This window comes from Mixophyes fleayi, chromosome 1 (genome assembly GCF_038048845.1).
Source record: "Mixophyes fleayi isolate aMixFle1 chromosome 1, aMixFle1.hap1, whole genome shotgun sequence".
NCBI lineage: Eukaryota > Metazoa > Chordata > Amphibia > Anura > Limnodynastidae > Mixophyes > Mixophyes fleayi.
In genome coordinates, this window is record NC_134402.1 from 421,034,663 (window position 1) to 421,060,417 (window position 25,755).

The 25,755-nt window shown below is 40.6% G+C and overlaps 2 protein-coding genes across 4 annotated transcripts in view; one reads left to right on the top strand and one right to left on the bottom strand.

Annotated features, from left to right (window-relative positions):
- MTREX (Mtr4 exosome RNA helicase) overlaps positions 1–4,913 on the bottom strand; it is a 47,439-nt gene extending 42,526 nt beyond the window's left edge. Inside the window, exons 1-5 of the mRNA XM_075183552.1 lie at positions 4,677–4,913; positions 2,244–2,384; positions 1,140–1,206; positions 698–760; positions 346–458 (exon numbers count right to left, since the gene is read on the bottom strand). Coding sequence (XP_075039653.1) covers positions 346–458; positions 698–760; positions 1,140–1,206; positions 2,244–2,384; positions 4,677–4,780 — 488 coding nt within the window. The 5' untranslated portion in view covers positions 4,781–4,913. The remainder of the gene's footprint in view (positions 1–345; positions 459–697; positions 761–1,139; positions 1,207–2,243; positions 2,385–4,676) is intronic.
- A 151-nt stretch (positions 4,914–5,064) lies between these two features.
- Positions 5,065–25,755, top strand: part of DHX29 (DExH-box helicase 29) — a 33,612-nt gene continuing 12,921 nt past the window's right edge. Inside the window, exons 1-15 of one of the 3 annotated variants that reach the window (XM_075183590.1) lie at positions 5,065–5,241; positions 7,025–7,244; positions 9,406–9,479; positions 10,433–10,546; positions 11,976–12,105; positions 12,253–12,392; positions 12,616–12,741; positions 13,450–13,576; positions 14,444–14,599; positions 15,375–15,540; positions 15,643–15,766; positions 17,677–18,279; positions 22,595–22,738; positions 23,416–23,592; positions 23,726–23,866. In XM_075183590.1, the coding sequence (XP_075039691.1) occupies positions 7,061–7,244; positions 9,406–9,479; positions 10,433–10,546; positions 11,976–12,105; positions 12,253–12,392; positions 12,616–12,741; positions 13,450–13,576; positions 14,444–14,599; positions 15,375–15,540; positions 15,643–15,766; positions 17,677–18,279; positions 22,595–22,738; positions 23,416–23,592; positions 23,726–23,866 (2,406 nt within the window). In that variant the 5' untranslated portion in view covers positions 5,065–5,241; positions 7,025–7,060. The other 2 variants (XM_075183604.1, XM_075183597.1) reach the window with 2 other exon arrangements.

Here is a 25,755-nt window from a genome sequence, read left to right on the forward strand (position 1 = left end):
AATAAAAAGATATTTAATTCAATAGCCTACCATAGCCATATTGTTCAACAAATACTTCCAAATAAAAAGTTTGTTTAGTTTGATTTAGAAATAATACAAAACAAAAAATATGTTGTTGATCAAGCGCAAAAATTGCTCTGGTCATCAAGGTTCAAACTAGCTCTGGATATATAGGTGTTACACATTACAAACTACCTAAGTGCACCTGTCATCAATTACTGTACTGTATTCTGACCAAATTTTACCACAAACCACATACAGATTTATTACCATATTTATTTTTCTACATTACTAGGATAAAACCTATTTGCAGACAATGAAAACAACAGTAAACTCAATACATACTCCGCACAAACGGTTTTTCCAGCCGATGTATGAGCAGATACAAGAACAGACTGATTATTATCAATGCAAAGAATGGCCTCTCTCTGAAATGCATCCAGTATAAACGGATATTCCTAAAGGAAAACAGAAGACAGTTATTACCTGATTGACAGAATGTAACGCAATCCAAATGACATTATCTGCTCTCAGCACAGTAGCATGCCCAGACAGATCACCATAACAGCCTTAAGTCCGATCACTAACACTTAATGTTTCCTATTAGTTCAGCTGTAGTAAATTGTTTATTTGAAATCTTTAAGAGCAATAGAGTAAATCTGGCACATTATAGGAAGGCTCAGGACTTAGAACACACCTTTGAAGCTTTGCCAACTCGTGGTTTTAGAGGCATGTACTCCTCATCAGCAGGAAGTGCAACCTATGGAGAGAGTGAGAATTAGCTTTACGACAATCACCCCTTGCTGACATATGTGCCGATCTCTCATCTGTTATAATACTGAGGCTTATTCATTTACATGGTGCTAAGTGCAAAAAGGGTTTTGTAATCCACAACAACTATCGTTTACATGTTCTATACTTCAGTAGAAAATGACAATTAGGATTTATGACCATAATAATCAATCAAATCCTATGTGTTTATGTAGCAACATTTTATTCAGCCCAGCTGAAATCTGGTGCAACAGTGAGCGCATCTCACATAAGGGAGGATGAATCTCTGCACTTCTACATTGCTGACCTCATGTACACAATAGACAAACAATGTCAAACTGCTTGAAATGACTATCATGAATTTTTACCTCATGGGTGCAACCCTCAACGGTGTCCAGTTCTTGCACTTTTATTCTTGGCATTAAGTCTGCCAGGCTGTAAATAGAAAATGTTTAGGATTAGAAGCCTTCTAATGCATATCACAAATAGACAAAATTCACAGGTTGAAAACTATGTATATTGTCTTTACAACACTGGCACCTGGTGGTGAGCAGAAGTAGTAGCAGCACTAATGCTGTCAATCCAGTAAATACATTTTGGATAAGGCAGTTTAAAGCAGGGTTTCCCAAACCCAGTCCTCAGGGCTCCCCAACAGTGCAGGTTTTCCATATCTCCTTGCTGGAGCACAGGTGTTTTCATTACTGTCTGACACATTGTAACAGATTCACAGGTGGTCCTAATTATGTCACATGTGATCCAGAAAACCTGCACTGTTGGGGAGCCCTGAGGACTGGGTTTGGGTTTGGGAAACCCTGGTTTAGAGCCTACTCCAAAATTGGGACTTCCTTTGTGCAGGCCCTGATTTCTTCAAGGACCACTACAGTACAGTCAATTGGGTCATATGGGGTAGGGATCCCCACAGTTAATGTGGAGCAAGGAGGTGCATACAGTCCCCCAGAACTGTGACTCTTCTGCTTAAATTGGCACAGTTCTGAGGTATAGGACAGGGTTACTAAACAGATGTTGGCCAGCTTTGCATGGAACTTGATCCAATGTAATTGTCCATCTGCATATTTTAAACGAGGAAGGTTTGCATAGTATCCCAATATATAGGGCTAGTATATTAGTGGGGGGTTTATCCGTAACTGGCATATTATGTGCAAATTTCCTGAAGAGCTGTTCGTGAGTTGAAGAGGAGAAGGAAATGGGAGCACAGCCTCAAATGATTGACAGATACTGACTGTGTGAACTGCAAGGGCCCAACAGGACTATGCCAAAAGAAATGTGCAAGTTATTAATAGTTACAACAGTTATTAAAAGAATCAAAGTGTAAATGGTACAATATATTGTACCAAGAAAACTAGTGGTATAATAAATTGGCTTAAACAGTTTAAATACAAAACGTTAGTTTGTTAACAAAGGATTGAGAAGGTCTATCCTGGGTGTAATCATTACAAGATGTCAGTTCTTACTTTATATCATCCGAGGACGATGGCTCAAGTTTTAATTTCTTTCCAAAGATACATTCTTCTGCAACATCAATACTACTGGCCTCTCGCTTGGTTGTTGGAGCAGGTCCTGTGATTGCGCCATGAGGCTTAGCATTTCTTTTCCTGAGAATATAAGAGATTATAAAAGTAAAACTACACTCTAACATAACAGTGCAAGTGTAAATATAATCAAGTAACAGATCCATGAAATCAGGTTTTTTTTGTTTTTTTTAAACATTACCGTGGAAGGCTATTAGAAGAATGTTGAGGCATGTATCATTTCCCTTGTTTAGTTTCTTCAGGCTGCCATTAATGATTTCCGATTCTGGGAAACCATGGTATCCAGAGTCACATGATGTGGTGAACAGGGAGGATTTGGATTGCTCCTCCGAGCTCTGTCTGCACTTGGATATCCTCCTTTTCCCTCCTCTGCTAACACATGACATGCTAAGAGCTGCGAGCCTATGTTTGTCAGCCATTTTTGTTTGCCAACTAGAGGGCTTTTGTAAAGGAGGCAACGATTAATAGGAGGATAGCTAACAAAAATTACAGGTGCATGCTTAAAAAGGTACGTGACTTGCTATTTAAAGCAAAACAAAAATCTTTGTGGGATAGTTGCTTTCAGATATCGAACAGAATAATGAATGAATACAAAGTGTATTTTCTTAAGGCCATCTGATCTATTTCGGCATCAATTTTAACTAGAGTTCACACATGCAATGAACATAAAATAGTACTGTAAACACCAGCAACATTATAGTATAATTATCATCACAGGAACAAAATTAAGACTTGCTATAATACGAGAAATCTATGAAAGCTAGTGGTAAGAAAAAGGGTGGCATTACCCATAACAACCAGATTCTACCTATAATTTTTCTAGTGCATGCGCTATAAGAACCACCATCATTTTTTCACTAGTTTCCTAAATGTCCTCCAACTTGCACCCACACCAAAATGGGAAGAGATGAGATCACTTATTGTATGAATTTAATTGCATTATCAGTGCGAGCCTGGTGTATATTATTGTATTGTAATGCAGTAAGTGTGTGCCACTTTTGGAAGTAGCATTTTTTGTAAAATTGAAACAAGAACATACATGTAAATTAGCATCTGGCCTGAAGCCAAGCTAGAGTTAATGCATAACCTTGACAACTCCATCCCTTTGCTTAACAAGCTAAAGACTCATGTGTGTGTTTGCTATAGATAAAAGGGAAACTGACCCAATGTTGAACCATGCTGTTATTTCTAATCTGTGTCAAGACTAATCATACTTAATATTCATTTGAATCTACCATTTTTCTTCCTTGAGGAATGGAGGGTAGTCTTTAAAACAAGACTGTGTGAGTGTCATGGAGAAAGCATTTTTTTTTTTTTTTTTTTTTAAAGAGAGTCCCTTAACTGTAACGTCTTGTGAAATACGTGCTATAGCTGATCAATGTGAACACTGCTTATAGCAATGTGTAACAGTACTTTCACGGGCCACATATGAGCAATAAACAATACTCTCCCTACAAGATCCTGCAAGTTGCCCATTATCTGCTGTAGTCCTGTGACCCACAGATAAGGCTGACCCTCTAATAAATCCCCTGCTATCTTATGTTGAAACCAGCACATCAGTCAACCCTCCTGATCCAAAGTAAACAGCAGAAACCAGCCACTGTCACCAGCAAAGAGGTTCTGCAGCAACTATACACAACACTCGGAAATAAGCGGTTTCAGCTGCCAGTGAAGGAACCTTGTGGTGGCAGCGACTACTCTCCTACAACTGGTGCACAGTTTGTATTTGCAGTGGATTAGTGTTTAGAAACACTAGTAGGAGAGGTCTGCAATGGCAGGTTATAAATGGTTAAAGGGAATTCCGAGACGAATCAGTAAAACCATACAAAAAAATGCAGGTAGAGTCACAGTCATAGTCTCCAAATGTATCTCTCCTATCTGATCACAACACTTCCTGTAACTCTACTTAGTCAACTATCTAATTGGAAATAACAATCTTACATTGCAGCTAACAGGTTTGTGAACAAAGTCAGAAACAATGCAGAATGGACTGCAAAACAGCATTAAACAACCTCTTTATAATTCTGTAAATGAAGAGCTGATCAGAACAGCTTTAGTAACAGTCATCAGTGTGTATTTTTATTTAGTTTAGATACTTAGTTACTTTATGTATATGTTGCACTAAACCTGGGTAGTGTTTTGTTTTCAACCTTTTACACAACCTCTGTCCTCCCCACCCCATCTCATCACTCAGACTGGTCCAGGACCAGGGGTGACAGTCCATGCTGGGAGTTGTAGTACCCCAGCAGCTAGAGAGCCAGAGGCTGTGATTTATATTACATAATGTCGTACTGAAGTGTAATAAAATCGTTAGTAAATGTAACGGTTAGGGGTTGTGTCAGCCCCTCGTCTCACCCGGCTTTGGCGGCGGCGGCAGGCCCGGGCTGCCCGCTCTTGCTGGGCGCTGGAGTCTCCTCTTCGAACACACTAAACAGATCGTCCCCGAACGCGTCCGCCATTTTCCGCGAGAACCCAGGTGAGTGGAGGCGGCCGGTTACAGGAGGGAGGACTGAGGGACGACACTGACCGGGGAGTGCGTGTGTCAACCGGTGATCACGTGTAAGACTATGGCGCACACATATGACGTCATGTGCGTGCGCTGCTTGCAGCAGTAATGTGGGCTGCTTATTGTCGGTCACAAGAGGTAAAGGCTTTTAAGAAGAATGTTTCATGATGTGTCTCCAGATTGACAATAGAGTTCAGGCCCGTCCGCCATTTTTCTGAAGCTAAAAAATCATTACGGCACAAGGCTTTGTCTAAAACAAAATGGCCGCTATTGTGAGGCCAATAACTTACTAACGCACTATACCTATAGTATCTGGGGGTGTCGAGGGACGGGTGTAGTGGAAGTGCCGTGACGTCAGCAGCGCCGGGTGTTTGGGTTGGATCGTGACGTCATGCTCTTTGAGATGTGTGAGTGGTGAGTACACTGATATGTCTGCCCCGGCTCTCACTGTCAGACACATGGCAAGAAGTGGGAACCATGGGAAGAAACTCCCGTGTTAACTAGGGCTTCCAGGTCTGTCATCATCATTTTAATTTACCATACTCGTCAGTGATACCCAGGGACAAGCCATGGCTCTAATTTCTGGTTCTTTTCCTGAAAACCACAATGTACCACCTCTGCATGCAGTTCTGTGTCTCATCTTATACTGTTTGCTGTATATTGTGGAATTGAGTAGGAGGTGTTTATATTGCTGGGACACTGTACTATAATAATATTCAGTGGTCATCTTATGTTGGGAGGTGACTGCTGGTGTGTGTGTGTGTGTGTGTGTGTGTGTGTATGTATGTATGTATGTATGTGTGTGTGTGTGTGTGTATATAGATATATAAATATATATATATATATATATATATATATATATATATATATATATAATTATCTATATTTTACTGTATTACTATATTTTTTTCCTATACCATTTTAAGGATTGCACAGAGATATACACAAGTTATCTCAAGTCCAGTTTGTTGTCAATTCGCTACTGATCTAAAGATCTACACTTATGCATTTAGAAGTATTTTGTCATTGTAGTGCAGTTAGATAATGGTATTCAGCGTTGCATATAGTACAGACAGATATGATATGTTATATAAAACTGATAAAGTTATGTGACATTGCATATAATACAGATAGATAGAGGTATATTTATTCACTTTTTTTTATATATAGCATCTACATGTTGTGCATCAATTTCCGTGGAACATTTAATCATTTACATCAGTAATTGACCCTAGTCTCTCTCTCTGTCTTGTGTGTGTATGTTAGGGAATTTAGATTGTAAGCTCCAATGGGGCAGGGACTGATGTGAATGAGTTCTCTGTACAGCGCTGCGGAATCAGTGGCGCTATATAAATAAATAGTGATGATGATCAGTCCCTGTCCCTTTGCAACTTACAGTGTAAATTCTCTAACACACACTAGAATTAATTTCATCAGAAGCCAGGTAACCTAGCAGTATGTCTTGGGACTGTGGGAGGAAACCTGAGCATTGGAGAAACACACAAACTCCACACAGATAGTGTGAGACAGCAATGCTACCCACTGTGCTGTCATATATGACATTTTATATGATACTGATAGAGACATATGACATTGCATATCATGAGTAGAAGTATATGACTACAGTATAATATAGAAAGATAAAGCTATATGACGTTTTATTACTGCTTAGCAATATGACATTGCATATAGTATACATATATAAAATGTCATACAACTATATTTAATACTGGTAGATATATGTGATATTTCGTATAGTAGAGATATATCACATTTGATATATTACTGATAGAGATATACAACATGTCGTGTAGTGCAGAATGCTAGAGGTACTTGTCATTTTATGCAAAAATGGTTTAGCACAATACATTCAATCCATGGGTGACCATTTGGTTTCTGTCACATTAGAAAAACAAAATGTTACAGTATCACACTGCGTTTTTTTAATTAAATTACAAAAACTCCAACTCAGGTTTGGTAGTGAAAGTTTAAAGCACTTAAAATATTGAGTAGGAGATATGAAATAAGAATGATTATCTTACACAAAAAAGTAATTCAGTAATTCTATTTATTGTATTTAAAGTTAATAGTGATTGATCGGGTCCTTATTTAGAGATGCACCATTTGTAAACATCCGTCCACATTTATTTTTTTTATACTTCACATCATCAACAATATTTGTCTTCTCATGTTTAAGACACCAGCAGAGATACCCTCCTGAGATCCTAGAAGAATGGGTGGCAAAAATAAGAAAAATCGGCACAGCAATACTCCGGCTGTCCAGGGAGTGATTTCCGCAGCTAACAAATCCAGGGCCGCTGCAGAATCAAGGGGTGCCGGGGAAGATGCATTGAAGAAACAGACAAGCAAATCTTCAAATGTGTCTTCTGTAAACAAGGAGACACGGAGCAAGCAAGGTAACATGGAAATAGATGGGAATTGTTACAATACCAATGCTGTATAGGAATATAAATGATCAGTTACGTGTTACCCACATGGTGCTATATTTGTATATGGGGTAATTTTGTCAATTATTTCTAAGGCCGATAATTGCTTTTTACAGCAAATGGAAACATATTTTCTTTTTCAGACATGGGGACCACGGGCCTAACAGATGGTTTGAAGCGCCATTTGTTGAAATGGGTTTTGACAGTTTTCTTTTTGGTTTAATTGTGTTTTTTAATAAGTCTGCTCTTCAGAGCTATATCTAAGAAGTATAGTGCCCTGGGCAAGACCACATTTTTAGGGTTTGTCCCCCCAAATCCTGATTTTTATTTTTATTATTATGAGGAAGATATGTCATTTTTTATTTTATTTTTTCTTCCCACCTACCGGCAGCCTACTGCAGTGGCAAACACATCCGCCTCAGTATTCATTGGCCATCCTCATTTCATTGGATAAAAGAGTCTGTGTGTGTCTATATCAAACAGATTTTATACAAAACAAACATAGACTCTGACTCCTACTTCTGTTACATGCAGCTTTCCCCGTCCTTTTTCTCTCTTCCCCATCTCCAACCTGCAGTTTTCTCTTTTTCCTCGCCGTTATTATTATTTAATGATCTGGTGCCACAGAAATCCTCAGTCCTGTACAATAGTGATTTAGAGCATATTATAAAGATTTTGAGGAACACCAGGCAAAGTACAGGGCATTCAAGACGCAAAAATTCAAGAATAGTGGGAAATTGAGCATAATACTGTACATAAGAAATAATAGATAAGGTATATATCAAGCAAGTATTGTACAGAACATGCAAGAGGCATAATACAAAGATACACAGGTAGAAGAGGTGGGGCAGGCAAGAAGACAGGAGGAGAAAGGGTCCTGCTTGTGAGATCTTACAATCTAATGGGTAGGGGCATGGCTGAGACCAGAAGGGGGTGAGAATGTGGGCAGAGGGTGGCTGGGTCAGGAAGGTGGAGTTAGATGGGAGATCGGTAGGGTTTGATGAACAGTTTGGTTTTTAAGGAGTGTTTAAATCTTTGTAGGCTGGTATAAAGTCACTGATCATGAAAGTGTATTCCATAGGTATGGGAGAAAACTCGGAGGGGGGAGTGGGATGTGGTTATGAGCTGCTAGTTGTAGTGCTGGTCTTTGGCAGAGCAGAGAGGGTGGGAGAAAGTGTGGTGAGATGAGTTCAGAGAAGTACAGAGGAGGAGAGGGCTTTGTAACTGAGGGGGGGGGGTTAAATTTAATTCTGTAGGTAATGTGGAGCCAGTGTAGAGATTGGCAGAGTGAGAGGCTGAAGCAGAGCATCAGGAGAGGTAAATCAATCTCTCGGGGTGTTAAGAATTGACTGACTTGTGGAGAGAGAAGGAGGCCAGAAGGCAGGAGGTTGCAGTAATCGAGGCTGGAGATTGACAGATTTGGAGCATCACAGTGCAGAAGGGCCTTACCCTGGTGATATTCCCAACAGGCTTGGTAGAGAGACTTGATGTGGATAGAGAGAGGGTGAGTCATAATTTCTCCTGCTGCAAGCACAGACCTACAGCTGATCAGTAAGGCAGTGACTGACATGTTCCACATTTTTCCCTTTCACACATTTTACCTAGTGCTTGTTGCCATATTAGCAGAGGACAGTTTTGGAAAGAAAGTGCTACACTCTGTGATTTCCTAAGGGAACATTCTGCCCTCTCCCTGCCTGAGACCACCACATCTGTCATGTCTGTTCCCGTGTCTGAAGATGAAAATGGGATTTTTTTGTACTTTATTTATACTTAAATCTTTGTCTGTGCTATCCATGAGGATCACAAACTGTCCAGACTAGACTGTCCTATGCTGTGATTGTTGTTTAGCCTTGTGATTTCCATATGTGTGGGTGGCTCTTTCTTGGCCTAACCTGACGGATCCATTTCATAGATTATTGGTTTGTTTTTCTCTGTGTCTTTTTGCTATTTAAACTGAGAGCAGCAGGAAAAGTGTCAGCTACTGGTTTGTTAGTTTATTATGAGTTCAGCCACCTGTGAGATGCTGTTTACCTTCATCTGTTTTTGTCAGCTTGGAAGAAAAGGAATTATCTATAGTTATAAGTGTGATTGTTACAGTGATGTACTTGTGTTTATGTTTTGGTTTTTTTAGGTCCAAAAACATACAGTTTTGCATCATCTGTTGAATCCGGAGTTTCTGCAAATCATGACAAGTCTGTGTTGAAGGTTAGAACCTATTTTCACCATATATAGAACAACGATCCCTTTATAAGACGAACAGTCCCTCTTTTCTCATAAAATTCACCTCTATTGTTCCAACCTGATCATCTGTAGCATACCTTATGTAGATCTGCATACTCATCATTTAGGAAAATGGCATTTTTCTTGTATTGTATTAGATGTTTTAGTGCTTTGCTTAGTAAGCTGAGTTTAATGGAAATTTGTATCCAAAAGGGTGTCAAGGTGCATTAATATGTCTTAGAACTTAAGAAAAGGGATATATTTCTTCCAACAAATGTTAACTGCCTCTCTTTGGCCATTTTGATGTTGGGATGTGTCACTATAGGCATTAATGTGCTGTACATGATATATTTCTAACTTAATAAAATTCAGATATATGGCTTTTTTTATTCATTTTTTGGTGTAGTGTAACAAAGCTGTTGTCTGTTTTTCCACAATACTCTAAAACGTACAATACACTACAAGTATGTGCTGAGCAGTTTATGTTTTAATATAAATCCTCTAAATACAGAAGGTATAAGAAAGCTGAGCTCATTGACATATTGAACATTTATCCATTGGAAGTAATGATATTTGTAGCGTTATATATTTCTTAAAGTGATGTATGTTTCTTTTTTATGAAGAATTTGTATTTGTGTTCACTCACAACGACTGCACACCTCCAATTAAAACCATGATCATATATTTAGGCCTGTGTGTAAATGGCTGGCTGTAAAGCAATGGTAGACAACTGTATATTCCTAGATGTTCCTGGTCCGTGACTGCCACGGCAATCTGACAGCTAGTAGCTGTAATTCAGTGATAGCTGGAGAACCCTAGCCCTAGCCCTTTGATCCCAGCTATAGATTACTTCTCCATGCAGACTTGTTTATAGAATGAGAAAATAGAGGCTTTTCATCCGCTAATTGTATTTATTTAATTTGTTCATCCCTCAACAGGTAGTGATTGAAAGCAAACTGGAGAAAAGGATCATCTCTCTAATTAACAAGCACAAACAGCTTCATTGTGATAAAGGAATGGTGTCTGGAAGACTGACTTCTAAGAAGTTACAGGTTTGTAGTTCAGTTGTAATTCCATATCACTGTCCAGGTAGGGACTATGATGTATAGTATGGCTACCAGCATGATGTGCCAGATATTTCAGGGAAGTACTCTTTTTTTTTTATTATCTACTTGTTCTTTCCCAGATAACTTAGTTCAGTGGGTGGTAAGTTACTGGGTGGTCTTCCTGAGCATTCATGTCCAACTTTTAGGAGCCCATGTTTAAGATGAGGGTATCAAGACCCCTACATTAGTAGTTTATGTTTACAATTGTGCAAAATACCAGACTTAAGCAGGTTGTGGGATAAACGTCCTCCTTTTACGTTATACCACAGGCTCAGGAAACACACTCTAAAGGAGAGACATTTCAGATGATACCGAAGCCAAAGTGGGCCCAATCCAATTCTTATTCTGTGGACCTCATTTCCCACATTCCATTCCAATCCTTGTAGGGACGCAGGGGACTCTATGACAGCAGCAAATGCGTCTGGTCCGAAACCTGCATGGACCAGATCACTGATTTAGTCAGTTGCCGACCTGTTAAGAGTGGCCAAAGACTTCCAGGACTTGCACTCTTCAAACTTTCCTTAACTCCTGCTGTTAACTCTAGGGAAGTTTTTCGGCATAGTTTATGGTGGGACCACTCCTCAGACAAGAAGGAGGGAGAGACTGGGAATATCAAGGATGGCACCAAAGATACATTTTCCAGACTTCTGTTGACTGTATTATCTGCGCAATGCATCCAGTATCCTGGACAGTAAGGATCAGAACCATCCTCTTCGTTCTGCTTTTAGAAAACATCCAGACCAATATTTTTACATTGCACAATATTTTGGAGCATTTTATACCTTCGACCAGGGTGACCTGGAGTTATTGGACACCTTCCCAACAGTAGACCTCCCAGTCTAACAACTATCTAAGAGGACCAGGAATCCTTCAAGATCTTTTCAGACATCAATGGAATGCACTCTCAAGTCACTTTTTCACCTTTAGGGCTGCATCTTGGCCTACTTTTTCCACTACTTTAGATGGCCTTCACGTGGGCAAAGGGTATGTTTATCGTAGTTGAAAGATGCGACCTTAGACTCCGTCACATTAGCGACAAGAACCTCAGCCAACACGGTAGTGCCATGTAGTGTCATGTGGCTAAAACATTGGGCAGTGAACAACACATCCAAGATGTGCTTGTCTGTATTATGCTTTTCAGGCTTCCGCTGGAAAAGATCATAATGGACACCACAGGTAGGACTTGACATCTGCGGGTCTTGCTGTATATCCAAGCTTTGGGTGCTCAATTTCCCTAAACCAGGTGTACCAGATATCCTCAGATCTCTGCTGAACCTGATGATGTTCAGGGTGTATTTGCATATATATGTTTTCCTTTAAAGAAAATCTAGGTTGTGATTTCTCAACTCATCTGCTGTGTCCTGCTATCTCCTAGGATCTGTATATGGCCTTACAAGAGTTTGGTTTTAAGGCAGAACACATTGAGGACGCAATGAACAACACTGTGCTATATGGTGGAGATCTGCATTCTGCACTTGACTGGCTCTGCTTGAACCTACTGGATGGTAAGCATAACACTATTATATGAATACCTGAAGAACCAGGGTACCCTGTTACTTATAGTCACATGATCACTCCAGTAGAGAACAGATGCATTTCCTACAAGAAGTGCTGCCTACGTTTTATTTAGTAATATAGCTTCCCTTCCACAGATGCACTCCCAGAAGGCTTTAGTCAGCAGTTTGCAGAAGAAGAGCAGAAGACTAGAGCAAAGTTTCGTCCCCCTCCTCAGCAACCAGTCCCTGACAATGTCCTCGGCTCTGGCAGATCAGAAGAAGCACCTGCTGAACAGGTGAGTGAGAATATAAACCAGTCATTACAGAAGAAACTCAGATCAGCTGTCTAATCAATTTCTTAAAATCTTCCAGTGTAATGCAGTGTCCTCTAGTAAGTCTATCACATTTAAACGAGACTTGGGGGAATGATCAGAGAATTAACATGTGTTTTAATATCGCTGTTACAGTTTTGTGTATATATCACCTTGATTTTACGTCATAACCTTTTTTCTGAGACAGACCAGTAATGAGAAGGATGAGGACCTCAGCATGAAAGAATGGATTCTGCGATACGCCGAACAGGGAAGCGATGAGGAAGAAGAGGTAGATCCTGTGGTAGATCCTGAGAGCGAGAAGTTTGATCCTGTGAGTTACACAGAACACTGCATATTTACATAATGCAAAATATAGATTATTACAAATAATGGCTAATAATATATTTTAATAAAGCAGAAATGTATCAGTTGATGAATTCAAATCCTTTCCCAAATTAACTGCAATTATAGCCAAGCAAGAGACTTCTCTAAAAAGGAAAGATACAATGAATACTTAGCATGACTGCATAGAGAGACCGGGAAAGAAAAGAATAGAGTTACAATGCAAAATCAAATATGTATATAGTACATGTTATAAAATTATATTAATACAAAATGTGTTTGTGTGTGTGTATATGTATGTGTGTGTGTGTGTGTGTGTGTATGTATATATATATATATACAATCTCATATCATATCAATATGCCACTCATAAAAAGCAGTACTGCAAAGTGTTTAAAACCTCTCCTATAATAGCCTAGTACACATACATAGACAGAAATAGGTCATATTCTGTATTGGCAATGTAAGCAGTGTTTAATAAAAAGAAACATTTCCCCTACACAAAGGTGCAATGTACAAGGGACCTAGTGGCTGTTTTTTTGCATTATATCACTCACCTGTTAGAGCAGTGAAGAGAAAAGGCACAAAATCTGCAGATTTGTAATCCACAAAGTGTATTCCCAGTAAATCCTCATAAACATCACTGTTACATGCTGACATGCTTGTTTTAAGTACACGCCTTGTGTGTTTCCAACAGAATGAAAAGTATATAGAGCTGACAGCCAGGCTGTTGGATGCCAAAGCACAAGCTGCTGGCACCAAGCAGGACAAAGACAAGGTGGGCCAGAGAGAGGCACAGGACAAAATCCGGACGTATCAGCAAGGTTGGAAGAAAGAATTCTATTGTTATAGTCAAATCAGACCATTCTTATGTAATGGCCAATCAACACCAATAACGTTACTAATCAAAGTGTATACCTGGTCTGACTGGGAGCATTTCAAGTTCACCACACTGTATGTTGTGGGCTTACACTATGCATTTGGTATTATCAGCAGCAGGGGGAGCTGTGTGTACATTGTGCATCAGCAGCAGGGGGAGCTGTGTGTACATTGTGCATCGGCAGCAGGGGGAGCCGCTTGTCCATACATTGTGCATCGGCAGCAGGGGGAGCCGTGTGTACATTGTGCATCGGCAGCAGGGGGAGCTGTGTGTACATTGTGCATCGGCAGCAGGGGGAGCCGCTTGTCTGTTAGACATCGGCAGCAGGGGGAGCCGCGTGTCCGTTAGACATCGGCAGCAGGGAGTGCTGTGTGTACATTGTGCATTGGCAGCAGAGGAAGCCGCGTGTGTATATTGTGCATCGGCAGCAGGGGGAGCCGCGTGTCCGTTAGACATCGGCAGCAGGGGGACCTGTGTGTACGTTAGAAATCAGCAACAGGGGGAGCTGTGCTGCTTTCCTGTCACCCTAACATGCCTGTCTGAGAACACGTGCATATAGCTATGACTATATCATAGAAAACTCTGTATCATGTTTTTTTGAGAATCTATGACCTTTTTGTTTGCTAGAGCCTATAGCAAAAGGACTGTTTCAACTCCATGATGAATCTTGTAGATTTTTCCATCTCTTTTATTAAGATCTACACTACCTGTTGATATGTATTTCTACCTGTTTCTAGTGGACCAATCAGGTAATTTGCACAATGTGTATATTTGCTGGAATTCTTTACAAATAATTTGATCTACTATACAGAGATGAAGATCTTGGAGCAGCATCCATTGTTTAATCCTGCAGTGAAACTTCCCGAGGTTAAAAGTGAAGCTAAACAGCCTTCGGCGCCACCTCCGGATGAGGAGCCTTTAAACTTCAATCTGTTTAAGAGCGTTGGGGATGTGCCAGAGGAGAAAGGTATGAATCAGCGGAAAACCTGACATTAATTCTGTGTGAGAGCACCTAGGGCACACAGCATTGTTAATGTTTATATTGGGCAGTGATATAGTCTTAATCCATCATGGTCAAGCTTATTGTTGTTGTGCGGTTGGCCCAAGATGTGAACAGTAGATGGTTATGATATGTAAATTAGGGTCAGTATAACACTTCATACCAGAGACACAAGACATGGAGAGAGATTGACGGTAGGTGGATTCCCTGACATCCTGTGTGTGCCAGTCAGGTCAGCAGGAGTGAGGAGAGTCTAGCTGTATTTGAATATATACTGCCTGTGGACATGTGCTGGAGCAAGACAAGCAGCTATGGGTGCAGGCGGGATGCCAGGGGACCTGCCAGTTATCCTGAACACCAGATCCCAGGCTAATATGCTTTAGGAACTGGATTTTACTTAAATATATTCCTCTTAACACTGAATTTTCACTTTTGGTTGGAATTATCCCGTTAGTTTGGATATAGCAGGTTTCAAATGACTTTGAAGTCACCATTACATCTTAGTATATCTGGCCTAAATACTAGTGTAACCAAGAATAATAAACATTGATTTTTGGGGGGGGGGGGGGGGGTTCATTTTTTTGGTTGCATAAGAGACAAGAGTTATCCTAAGCAGCTATAAACAATATCCACAAAGTTTTGTACAGATTGTATATTTATTACTTTTCAATTAACTTTGCCTTTTACTTCTCGTTTCCTCTAATCCAACTCGCTTAACTTTTGTCATCCAATCTAAATTCAGATAAAAAGAAACAGCCTCTTGACATCAGAAACTTTGACTACACATCTCGCAGCTGGACAGGTAAATCGCCAAAGCAGTTTCTGATTGATTGGTGCAGGAAACATTACCCTAAAAGCCCAAACCCGTCCTTTGAGAAGGTGTCTGTGGGCAGGTACTGGAGAAGTAGGTAAGTGTCCTCATCCTATTCATCTGGCAATATTCTACTTTAGTATGGGCATTTACTTTATATATGATGATCTGATGGTATTATCTTTATGTGCCCAATTAGGGTGAAAATCGTGAAGTCAATCGAGGATGTGATGTCCGTGTGTCCTACAATTGTAACGGAGGACAGTATGCAAGCTCAACACTTGGCAGCCACATTAGCTCTGTATGAACTCACCAAAGGCCAGGTAGAAGAGATTCTTCTTTTCTAGATTTGTCATTATTGTTTTAAATTTTGTTATTTATCATCTGTTTGCCTATACCAGTGGGTCATAAACGAATAAATAAAAAAAAAAAAAAAGTTTATTTAGTAGGGCTTGAGCATAGTACCAAGCACAATAAAAAAGCAGGTCCAAGAGTCCCAAATTTTTCACAATATATCAAAGAGGTAAAGAAACCTATACAAATGAAACAAAGTTGGGGGAAATAAGTTGGGGAAGTCTAAGGGGGCTAGGGCAAGGACCTATGTTCACATTGGGGTCTTAGGAGAAGAGTCATAGCCCAAACTTGAATGAAGGTACTTTCTTTATCTTGGAGGTTATAACTAAATTTGTCCATGCGGGCTAGAAACCAAATGTAAGACTTAAGGGCAGAAACGTGGGGAGTGTTTCCAAGACTTGGCTATGAGGCTTTTGGCTGCTTCCAAGACGTGGGAGGCCAGTTTAGCATAGTGCTTATCAACATCCTGAAGTGGGTGGCAAAGGAGGAAGGTCCAAAGATATTTATGAATAGGAATACTGATATTTTGGGGCAGGACCACCAAATATGAAGGTATGTGCCCATCTGACCACAGTCCCTCCAACAGAGTGGAGTGGCAGAGAACATAGTCATGAGCTTGTCAGGGGTGTAGTACCACAGATGGGTCCATAACCTTTTTGATATTGTGTACACCTTGGTACTCATCTGCCCACTGATATTTTTTGTGAAACAATCATTTTGGGAAATAAATAAAAAAAAATTGAGTTTCTATCAATGTATTACAATTTTATGTAAATCTGTATACATAACTATGTAAAAGAGTTGTGAGTTGAATTAAAACGTCATGAACAATAACAGTTACACTGATCTGGGCTGAACTAGTAGTTGCGAGCATGAAACCTAATTGTAAAACGCTACGGAATTTGCTGGTGTTATATAAATAAATGTTGATGATGAAACCTATCCATTCGGTAGAATTCTGTGACGTCACTGAGGCACAAAGGGTCTAAATGGGTAAATATATAACACAAGTTAACCCGTGCATGATACTCATGCATTCTAGTCAAATCAAGCTACTTAAGGTCTTGAAAAGGTTCTTATCATGCATTTGGGCCTAGCCCAGGCCTCCTCAGGGGAAGAACGTTACTTCCCGACACAAGCGCCCTTTTTAATGTGTGTTCATGAGGTAAAATTACCTCACGAAAATGAGTTTGACCCCTCAACTCGTAAATTTAGCCTTTACTACCCCTCCCACGGGGGGAAGGGGGGAGGATGGAAGTTAACTGACTTCACTATTCTAATTTTTTTGTCAAATAATGTCAGTATACCAAATTTCAGGTCAATTGGATGAGCCCTTTCTGAGAAAATAGTTTTTTACACACACACTAACACACGCCGCTAGGCTTTTACTTTTATATATTAGATAATGCTAAGAATTTAGTAGGTCAGTGTATAACTCCGCCCAGCAGGTGGCGCTGCAGCTTGTTTGTTTTTTTCCCACACACAGACTAAAACACGCCGCTAGGCTTTTATATTATAGATTTTGAAAAAGGTTGGAGGTGTTGCCCATAGCAACCAATCAGATTCTACCATTTTCTGGAATTTATTAGATAAATTATTTGCTAGAATCTGGTTGCTATGGCCAAACCTTTTTGCTTTTTACAAGGTTTGCTAAATCTATCCTTAAGGGTTATAAATGTTTGGAATGTATTGATAGGCTCCATTATGAAAATAGTAATAGTATATACCTATAAATACTTGTGGTACATGCAGTTCAATATTTTAACACAGAAATGTGTCCCTGCACATTTCAAAGTCATGAACATATTTTCATTAATAAATTGTTATTTATTTATCTATTTAATCAGTGTTGTCATGAGTTTTTATTTTCTATCTACAGTCTGTGCACCAACTGCTGCCCCCAACATACAGGGATGTTTGGCTGGAGTGGAGCGATGCCAACAAAAGCAGACAGGAACAGGACAAAATGGAGACCAACAAACCTCGGGACCAGTTTATTTCCAAATTACTAAATAAGTTGAAGCTGAAACAACAGCTCCAGAAACCACCAGAAGAAAACAAAGTATCAGAGGACCCAGAAGACTCCTGGGAAAACTTGGCCAGGGATGAGGATCTAGAGCAGAAAACAACATGTCCAGTGGAGAAGTACAATTTAGAGCCTATAAAAAACATTTTTATTAAATGCCGTGATTCACCCAAGTACAGGCGGCTGCTGAGTGAGAGGAAGCAGCTTCCAGTATTCGCACACAGGGACATTATTCTGCAGACCCTAGGCAGGCATCGTGTTATTGTCGTAGCCGGAGAAACTGGCAGTGGTAAAAGTACCCAAGTTCCGCAGTTCTTGCTGGAAGAGCTGCTTCTAAACAACTGGGCCTCAGGGAAATGTAACATTGTGTGCACCCAGCCTCGCAGGATATCTGCCATGAGTCTGGCCACTCGAGTGTGTGAGGAGTTGGGAAGCGAATCAGGACCAGGAGGGAAGGTAAGAGGATAGGGGGGGTTTGTTATTTAAAATGCTTATATTGCATCATGGGGAGTGTTATTTTATTATTTTATTTTATATTGTGTTTTGATTGTGTTCTCTTTATTGTATTCTAAATTCCCTGCCTTTCTCCTATGTCTGACAAGGCGAATTCTGCCAGAAGGTAGCTTCCGTAAAGATATTTGCCATGTAATTTGTAATTGCGTGTTAAATTGCCTCTGTGACAGTCTGGCGCGGATGTCTTAAGGGCAAGGTGTACGTAATCCTCAACTACTAGAACAGCTTCTGGAGATGTTCGGCTTTAACAGCCCCCTTTCAGAGGAACTAGATACATTCCACAGTATTCAGTTGCCCCCAGGACTTAAGCTGGGGTAGTAGTAGTTGTTTTACAATTGCCCGATGGAGTGGACAGAACGCGGTAGAAGGTAGTGAGCAACCAGATGGTGTAGTGTTGCAAACTGACAATCAGGAGCTATTTAGGGATGCAGCTCTAGATGCCGGACTGATTTGAGCTAGGGTATCCGCTGGTCGCACTCTCTGGCTTAATTCTGGGAAACTGACTCTAGAGTCACTTCCATTCTCTTAGGGTGCATTATTTAGGCCTGAACCTAAAATTATCAGCCTGGACTTCCGGTGGGCAGTACAACTTAGATAGCTGCATTTAATTTACGGGTCATTCCACATCAAATCAACACAGGGATGCAAGCTGACCGTTTCAGATTGTAGTAAAATTTGGTATAATAAATGCTGCCATAGGTGTAAAGAAAACCCCCAAATCTTAGGCTGATATGAAGGAGAACAATTAAAATTAATGAACAGGCCTAGATAGTTCTCATTTTCATTATTTTAACAAACAGTCCAAAATGTAGCAGATGATCCTATCATGATCCCAAAATAAAACGTTGGGTATATATTAACAACAGTATGAACAATTTTTGAGATGTTGAAAAATTTAAATATATGGCTTTTTGAGAAAATCAAACTTTTGAGCTACAAATGCAGTTTACAAATATGTTAAAAAGCAAACTTTTCGTTAAAAACTTGCAGCTTTAAAGGCCTATAGCTTCAAAATCAGTATACATATCGGACTAAGATTTAGGGGTTTTCTTTATACCCATGGTAGCATTTATTATACCAAATTCAATTCAAATTAGAGAATATAAGGTAGAATTTTTTTCTAAAATTGTGTTGATTTGATGTGGAATAATCCTTACCCTCTGCACACTGCCCAAACATCTACTGCTGCTTTCAGTGATTGTTTTGGGAACTACAAGACCACCCCTATATCGGACTTCACCTCGAGAACATCTGAGTGTGCTTGTTTGCTTTGTTGAGGGCCTCGTTCCAATCCCTGGGGTCCGACCCTTTCTTCGGGCCTCGTTCCAATCCCTGGGTTCCGACCCTGTCTTTGGGCCTCGTTCCAATACCTGGAGTTCGACCCTGTCTTCGGGCCTACCGTTCTGTGCAGACACGTGGCCCCGCCGTCGGATAGGGCTTCCACCAACCTCAGCTGCGGATATACAAAACAGAAATGAAAGTTGCTCAATCAATTTTATGGGTTGATAACAGGTGCTTGAAAGGACGGAGTTATCCTGAAAGGAGCAAATACAGACAAAATTCCCCCAGCACACTGCTATAACCAGCAAAGGAGCTGCTATTTTTACTTGTACATAAAAATGCTGAAATCTCAGTTGCACACATTTGCAAGTGTATGGTAAGCCGACCGCCCCATCAAGGCACTTCTGTTAATAGGGTGGTCCTAACTCTAAACAGTGAGAGTCCCTATTTTCGGGCCATACATATGTGTTTTTTAAATTGAGAGATAACTTACCAAGAGGTACCCCAAACTCCTCAAAATGGCAATACAGCACCAGCACTCCCCATCAGCGACTGATGTCAAAAACGCCTCTCAAACACACGAAACAGAAGTGAGAGTCTCTCAATCAATTTATAGGTTCATAGCAGGTGCTTGAAAGGGCGGGGTTATCCTGAAAGGGACAATACACAGAGGTGTGGATATACCCCGCCTGAAGCTCAATAATCTTTTTCTATACTATGTGTGCCCAATATTTCTTATTTACTCACAAGCACTGGTGTAGCTTCTCTCCTTTCCCTTTCTTTTAGAGAGAGTTCACCAGGATAGCTCAGTCTCGGCAGTGAAGCATCCCTGACTTGTAGCACTTCGCCTGGTACTTGGGCACCAGTGGTAAATTCTAAACATGCAGTCAGTATAGCTGAACATTGTAAAATGGGCAAAACTAAACCTGTCGCAAGTAAAAATGTTTCCCCTCCTGCCTCACCCCAATCAGCAGGAAACACAGAGGATGGAGTCAACTTCAGGGACTTACCCCAGATCTCCTTGCTTCCCAACCCGAATTAGAGACAATCTCTCCTCTGATTCTGGCCTTGCGGGCGCAGTGAACTTTCTCTTTCTTCTCTTTCTTTCTCTTTGGTTTTCCACACAATGTATGTTATGTTATGTTTTGGGATCTCTGGAATTAGATCCAGAGATTCTTGGTTATTTGATTTGTATAGGAAAATATTAGAAAATGGTTTGAGGTTTGAATATTGCAATGCACTTTTACTATGTGCGCTCTTTCAATGTCCGTTATTGTCCAGAATTTAGGTAGACGTGTCCCTCATCATATATTTCCCACACTTTTTAATGGCTTATGACGGGGCTGATTATAGTCTCCTCTCCCACATCGTTCGATTTCCATCTCACCTTGACGGGGATAGGTTAGCTATGCAGTCCTCGCACCCTGTCCTTCCCCCACCTGCCCATCCACAGTATTTCACCCTCACTCCCTGGAATGTCAGTGATCTCAGCTCTTCCATTAACGTAAAAACGTCTGTTAAAGCCTATTTGCAGGAAACCCATTGAAGGGACACAGACGACATTGTCTTGTATTTCGGCTCCCTATACCTCAAAATCTCAAGGAGTCACTGTGGTGGTCGGTCGATGCCTCCAGCACACCATATTGAACACAGTTGCAGACTATGATGGCCATTATTTATTGGTTCAAATGCAGATAAACGACCCTAAATTCACATTTATGTTCCCAACTCTGCACAACAGGAATTTTTTCGGTCTTTGATTCAGCTGGTTATACAATATGATACTTCCAACCTCATAATTGCTGCCGCCTTTAACTCTGTCGTGGATCTGAAGATAGACAGATCCAGTACTCCCTCTAAAGTAGGACGGTTTTACAGCTGAATATTACAAAAGTCTACGCGAAGAATTGGTCCCTATCCTGTCTGACCTGTTCCGCAAACTTCATAGGGACTGCCTGGTATAACCATCCTTTAATACAGCACATACAGTGCTCATCCTAAAACCTGGCAAAGATCCTCAGTTGGACTGCATGGCTTCTTATCCCTTCACAGACTGGGAAAAATTGGGCATCACTATGATCCAGCCATTGATAGATAGGTCATGTTAGAGGGTGTAGACTTTCAGGGTGTCATGTCATGTTAGAAACACAGTCTTTGGGGTTACACACATGTTTTTAAATTGACTTTAGAAATGAACAGAAGGAAACTCACCAGATGAAGTAGCAAATGCAATGAGCTTAAGAACAGAAAACCACACACACGAAGCCATCTTGCGTAGTCAAGGAAGCGAGACTAGGTTTTGTATCATGTCACCTCTGTATATGTGTGTGTGTGTGTGTATATATGTGTGTATATATATGTGTGTATATATATATATATATATATATATATATATATATATATATATATATATATATATATATATATATATTAGTGCTCTCCTGTGGAATCATTCATTTATCATCACTTATAATGTAATAATTTGCCCACCCTCTGGGGCATATTCAATTGTCTGCGGAAACGCCGAAAATCCTGCGGTCCGCGCACTATTACCATTATTGCGGTAATAGTGCGCGGAAAAACCGTTACATCGGTGATTTTCTCACTGGATTTCAGCTCGCAGCTCCCTGAGCCGCGAGCTGAAATCCAGCTAACTACTACCGTAGTAGTTTTTACGCAGCGGGACTTCCGGACAATTGAATATGCCATGAGTGCTATCTTACTCTTTATATGAATTAAATCAGGAATAGACAAAATAATGTAGAGCTCAGGTATCAAATCTAGGAGCCTCTGGGGTTTTTTAAGTTGCCAGGGATGTCACCAATTGACATCAACAAAAATTACTCCCAAATGTTAGGCGCAAGCAGCAAATGCTTTAGCAAAGGCTCCTGGGATTTGTCCTGGATTGATCAAAATGTATAACCCACCCAAAAAGTCTATTTTACCAAAATACAAGTGAAAGTCTTTCTTCTTCTAGAATTCGCTGTGTGGGTATCAGATTCGGATGGAATCTAGAACAGGGGAATCCACCAGACTCCTGTACTGCACCACAGGAGTCTTACTGCGCAAATTACAGGAAGACAGTCTGCTAAGGAACATAACTCATGTCATTGTGGATGAGGTGAGTAGATAGAGGTCTGCATGCTAGGCCAGAGATAAAGGCAAGTTTATTTATGTTATTGTTTAATTTTACAAGAAAAGTACCACAGTCAGGGAAAAGAATTACAGGATTAACAAACCGTAAGGGTCTTTTAGTGCAAGACCATTGTGCAAATGCTCTTTTGTGATATCATGTACCTACTTTTCTGCTATGGCCCCTGGTCTGACAGGTAACTACTACATAGATTTGTGAGCCAAGCATCTGCAGGCATACAATGGGAGGATTTGGGTGGCTCGAGGTTGTTCCTAGCGAAGTGCAGATTAGACAACAATCAAGTTTACACAGAATTTCAAAAACAATGTTTCGTTTGCTTGACAGGATTATTTAAATTACATTAAAGGGATGGAAAATGTACACTTACAGGGGCTGCATTGTAGGATGATGCACATCCTTTTCTTTCCCAGATAGTGCTGAACTTCTCCCAGAGGGTCCATCCTTTATTCAGCCCTTCCTCCTATAGCTGTAAAAGCAGCATTGGCAATGGAGGGTGTAAAACCCCTTAATGTGCCCATTTTTAAGAATAAAAAATTAACTTTCCAGGTTGTGGCAATAAAGTTTTTGTCCGATGTTCAGGGATATGTTTACGCTTGGTGTTTGCAAGTCTACAGTTCATACAGTGTCTGACTGTCTGGATACAGGTACATGAGCGGACGGTGCAGTCGGACTTCCTGCTGATCATCCTTAGGGAGATCCTTCACAAACGTGCAGACTTGCACCTCGTGCTCATGAGCGCCACTGTGGATAGCGACAAGTTTTCCAGCTACTTCTCACACTGCCCCATCATAAGGATTTCAGGAAGGACCTACCCGGTCGAGGTGTGTATGTCATGATTATTCTATTCTGCAGGCATGGTACTATTTACTTGGTAAATCCGCCTAATCAGGAAGATTGGATAGGACATGGTAAATGTATTTTGTGTACTGATATCCAGGACTCTGTTTCCTGAAGGTTTTCCACCTGGAAGATGTTGTTGAAGAAACCGGTTTCGTCCTAGAAAAAGACTCAGAGTATTGTCAGAAGTTCCTGGAGGATGAAGAAGAAATAACGCTTAATGTTACCAGCAAAGGTGGAGGCACCCAAAAATATCAGGTGCTGTTTTCTATCTCGTAAATATACCACGGGAAGGGACTGGGTATTGGATAAACATTTGAATTGTAAAAACAGTGAGTTGCTTATGTTTGAATGCACAATACAGTGCAATGGCCTCATCACATTTATATTGGAGCCTTGTCTTGAAGTCCTCTGTGACCATGTTTACGGTACATGCATTCTGGAGTGTAACTTAAAATGCCCTGGGGAAACTTTATGCCCCATAATAAAGTCATATTCACCACAACGTCTGCTCCATCCCCAATCAGTATTCAATAAGGCAGAGTACTAATTGCGATAGTACTATAAATCATAAAACTGCCTGGATAAATTCATGTGACAATGTCCCCTGGACTGTAATGACTATAGTTAAGACCTTGTATACATGTAATTTGTCATTTCATCCTGTGATTTCACTTATCAATACCTATTTATGCAAAAAATCCATATGCACAGATAGTACTACATCACCTCCTATATGTAAATTGAATCAACTTCATTAAAAGACTAAACTTTTGATTAAATAAACAAATCTGCACATTATTTCACACAAACCACATCCTTTAATTGTTGTTTCATATCTACTTCTGTGCACCCCTCCAGAATAAGTCGTCGTACTGTACCTGACACCAGTATCCCGGGCAGGCTGGGCTACACAATGGCTTCCCCTGGCAGACAGTGCATTTCATATAAAGGGAGCTAGTAAAACGCCTTGTCAGCGTTTTTTCCAAGTTGGCAGTCGTTGGAACAGAGGCAGAAGCGTGAGTCTCCAAGTGGTGTCCCTTGGAAACTCCTGCTGGAATAGTGTAGGCAAGTTGGGTCCTACACATGAGGCGATCAGCCAATAGTAGCATTGCTGTTATAACAACAGCTCCTTTGTGGTCAGTGTGACTGCAGTTTTAGGTTCCTGTGTCTGCTACAGCCTGACTCCTGGTGCTCCAGCCTTTAACTTGCCTTCAACCTGCAACAGCAGCCTGGACAATCCACCACTCATCAATCCAGTCATCTCACGGGTTGAAGTGGTACATGGTCAACAAGGACTGACTCCTGGTCCAACAGCCTCATTCCTTCTACACACATATACCTCTGCCCTACCAATTCGGCTCCTGTGGAATGAAAATGAAGCCTTAGACAATTTGGTAGCTCTACCAGATTCTGTCAACAATCTTATTAGGGTGATACTGTAAGCCAGTGAAGGCCAACAGGTGGTGCTCCAAGCCTTCACCTGTGGCCCACAGCTCCTTTCTGTTTTATTGTCAGAACTTTTTGTTGTAGCTTGTAACACTTGTTTAAAATGCCTGCAGATATGTTATTATAGATAAGTGTTTCCTTATTTCATTAAATGTATTTCTTAACGTATTACTGAGATTAAGGGTAACATTTTGAAGGTTAGAGAGCTGCATCCCTGAAGTGTATTGGGTTGCCTGTTTAGGGCTTACAGCAGTGACAGTCGGGAATCACTGAAGTACTCCCTTTTTAGAAAGCGGTCCCATCACCTAGTTGTTTCTCACCAAGACCAGCTGTTTAATGAGTTGATATCCAGACAATGGGCGGATCCAGACAAACTTTTTCCTCCTCACGGTGCTTTGAAACCCATCACCCTTTTTCCCAGGAGACTTGAAAATGCTCTACAGCTGAGGACTCCTCAGATAAGTGCCAATTTAGGAGGACCATTCTTTTTCTTCTGGGCTGGGCTTCAATTGGTTCTCCCAACACACCTTTTCAAATCTTTGCAAAGTGGATATTGCCATCTCAGTCTTAGTTGCCTTTGGTAGGAACGTCCCCTGCCATTGAGGGTGGCTTTGGGATATCCCACCATATTTGTCCCCCTATTTGGGACTCAATGGTATGTCGCCCGCATTAGCCAAATTATCATAAAACATGGTGGA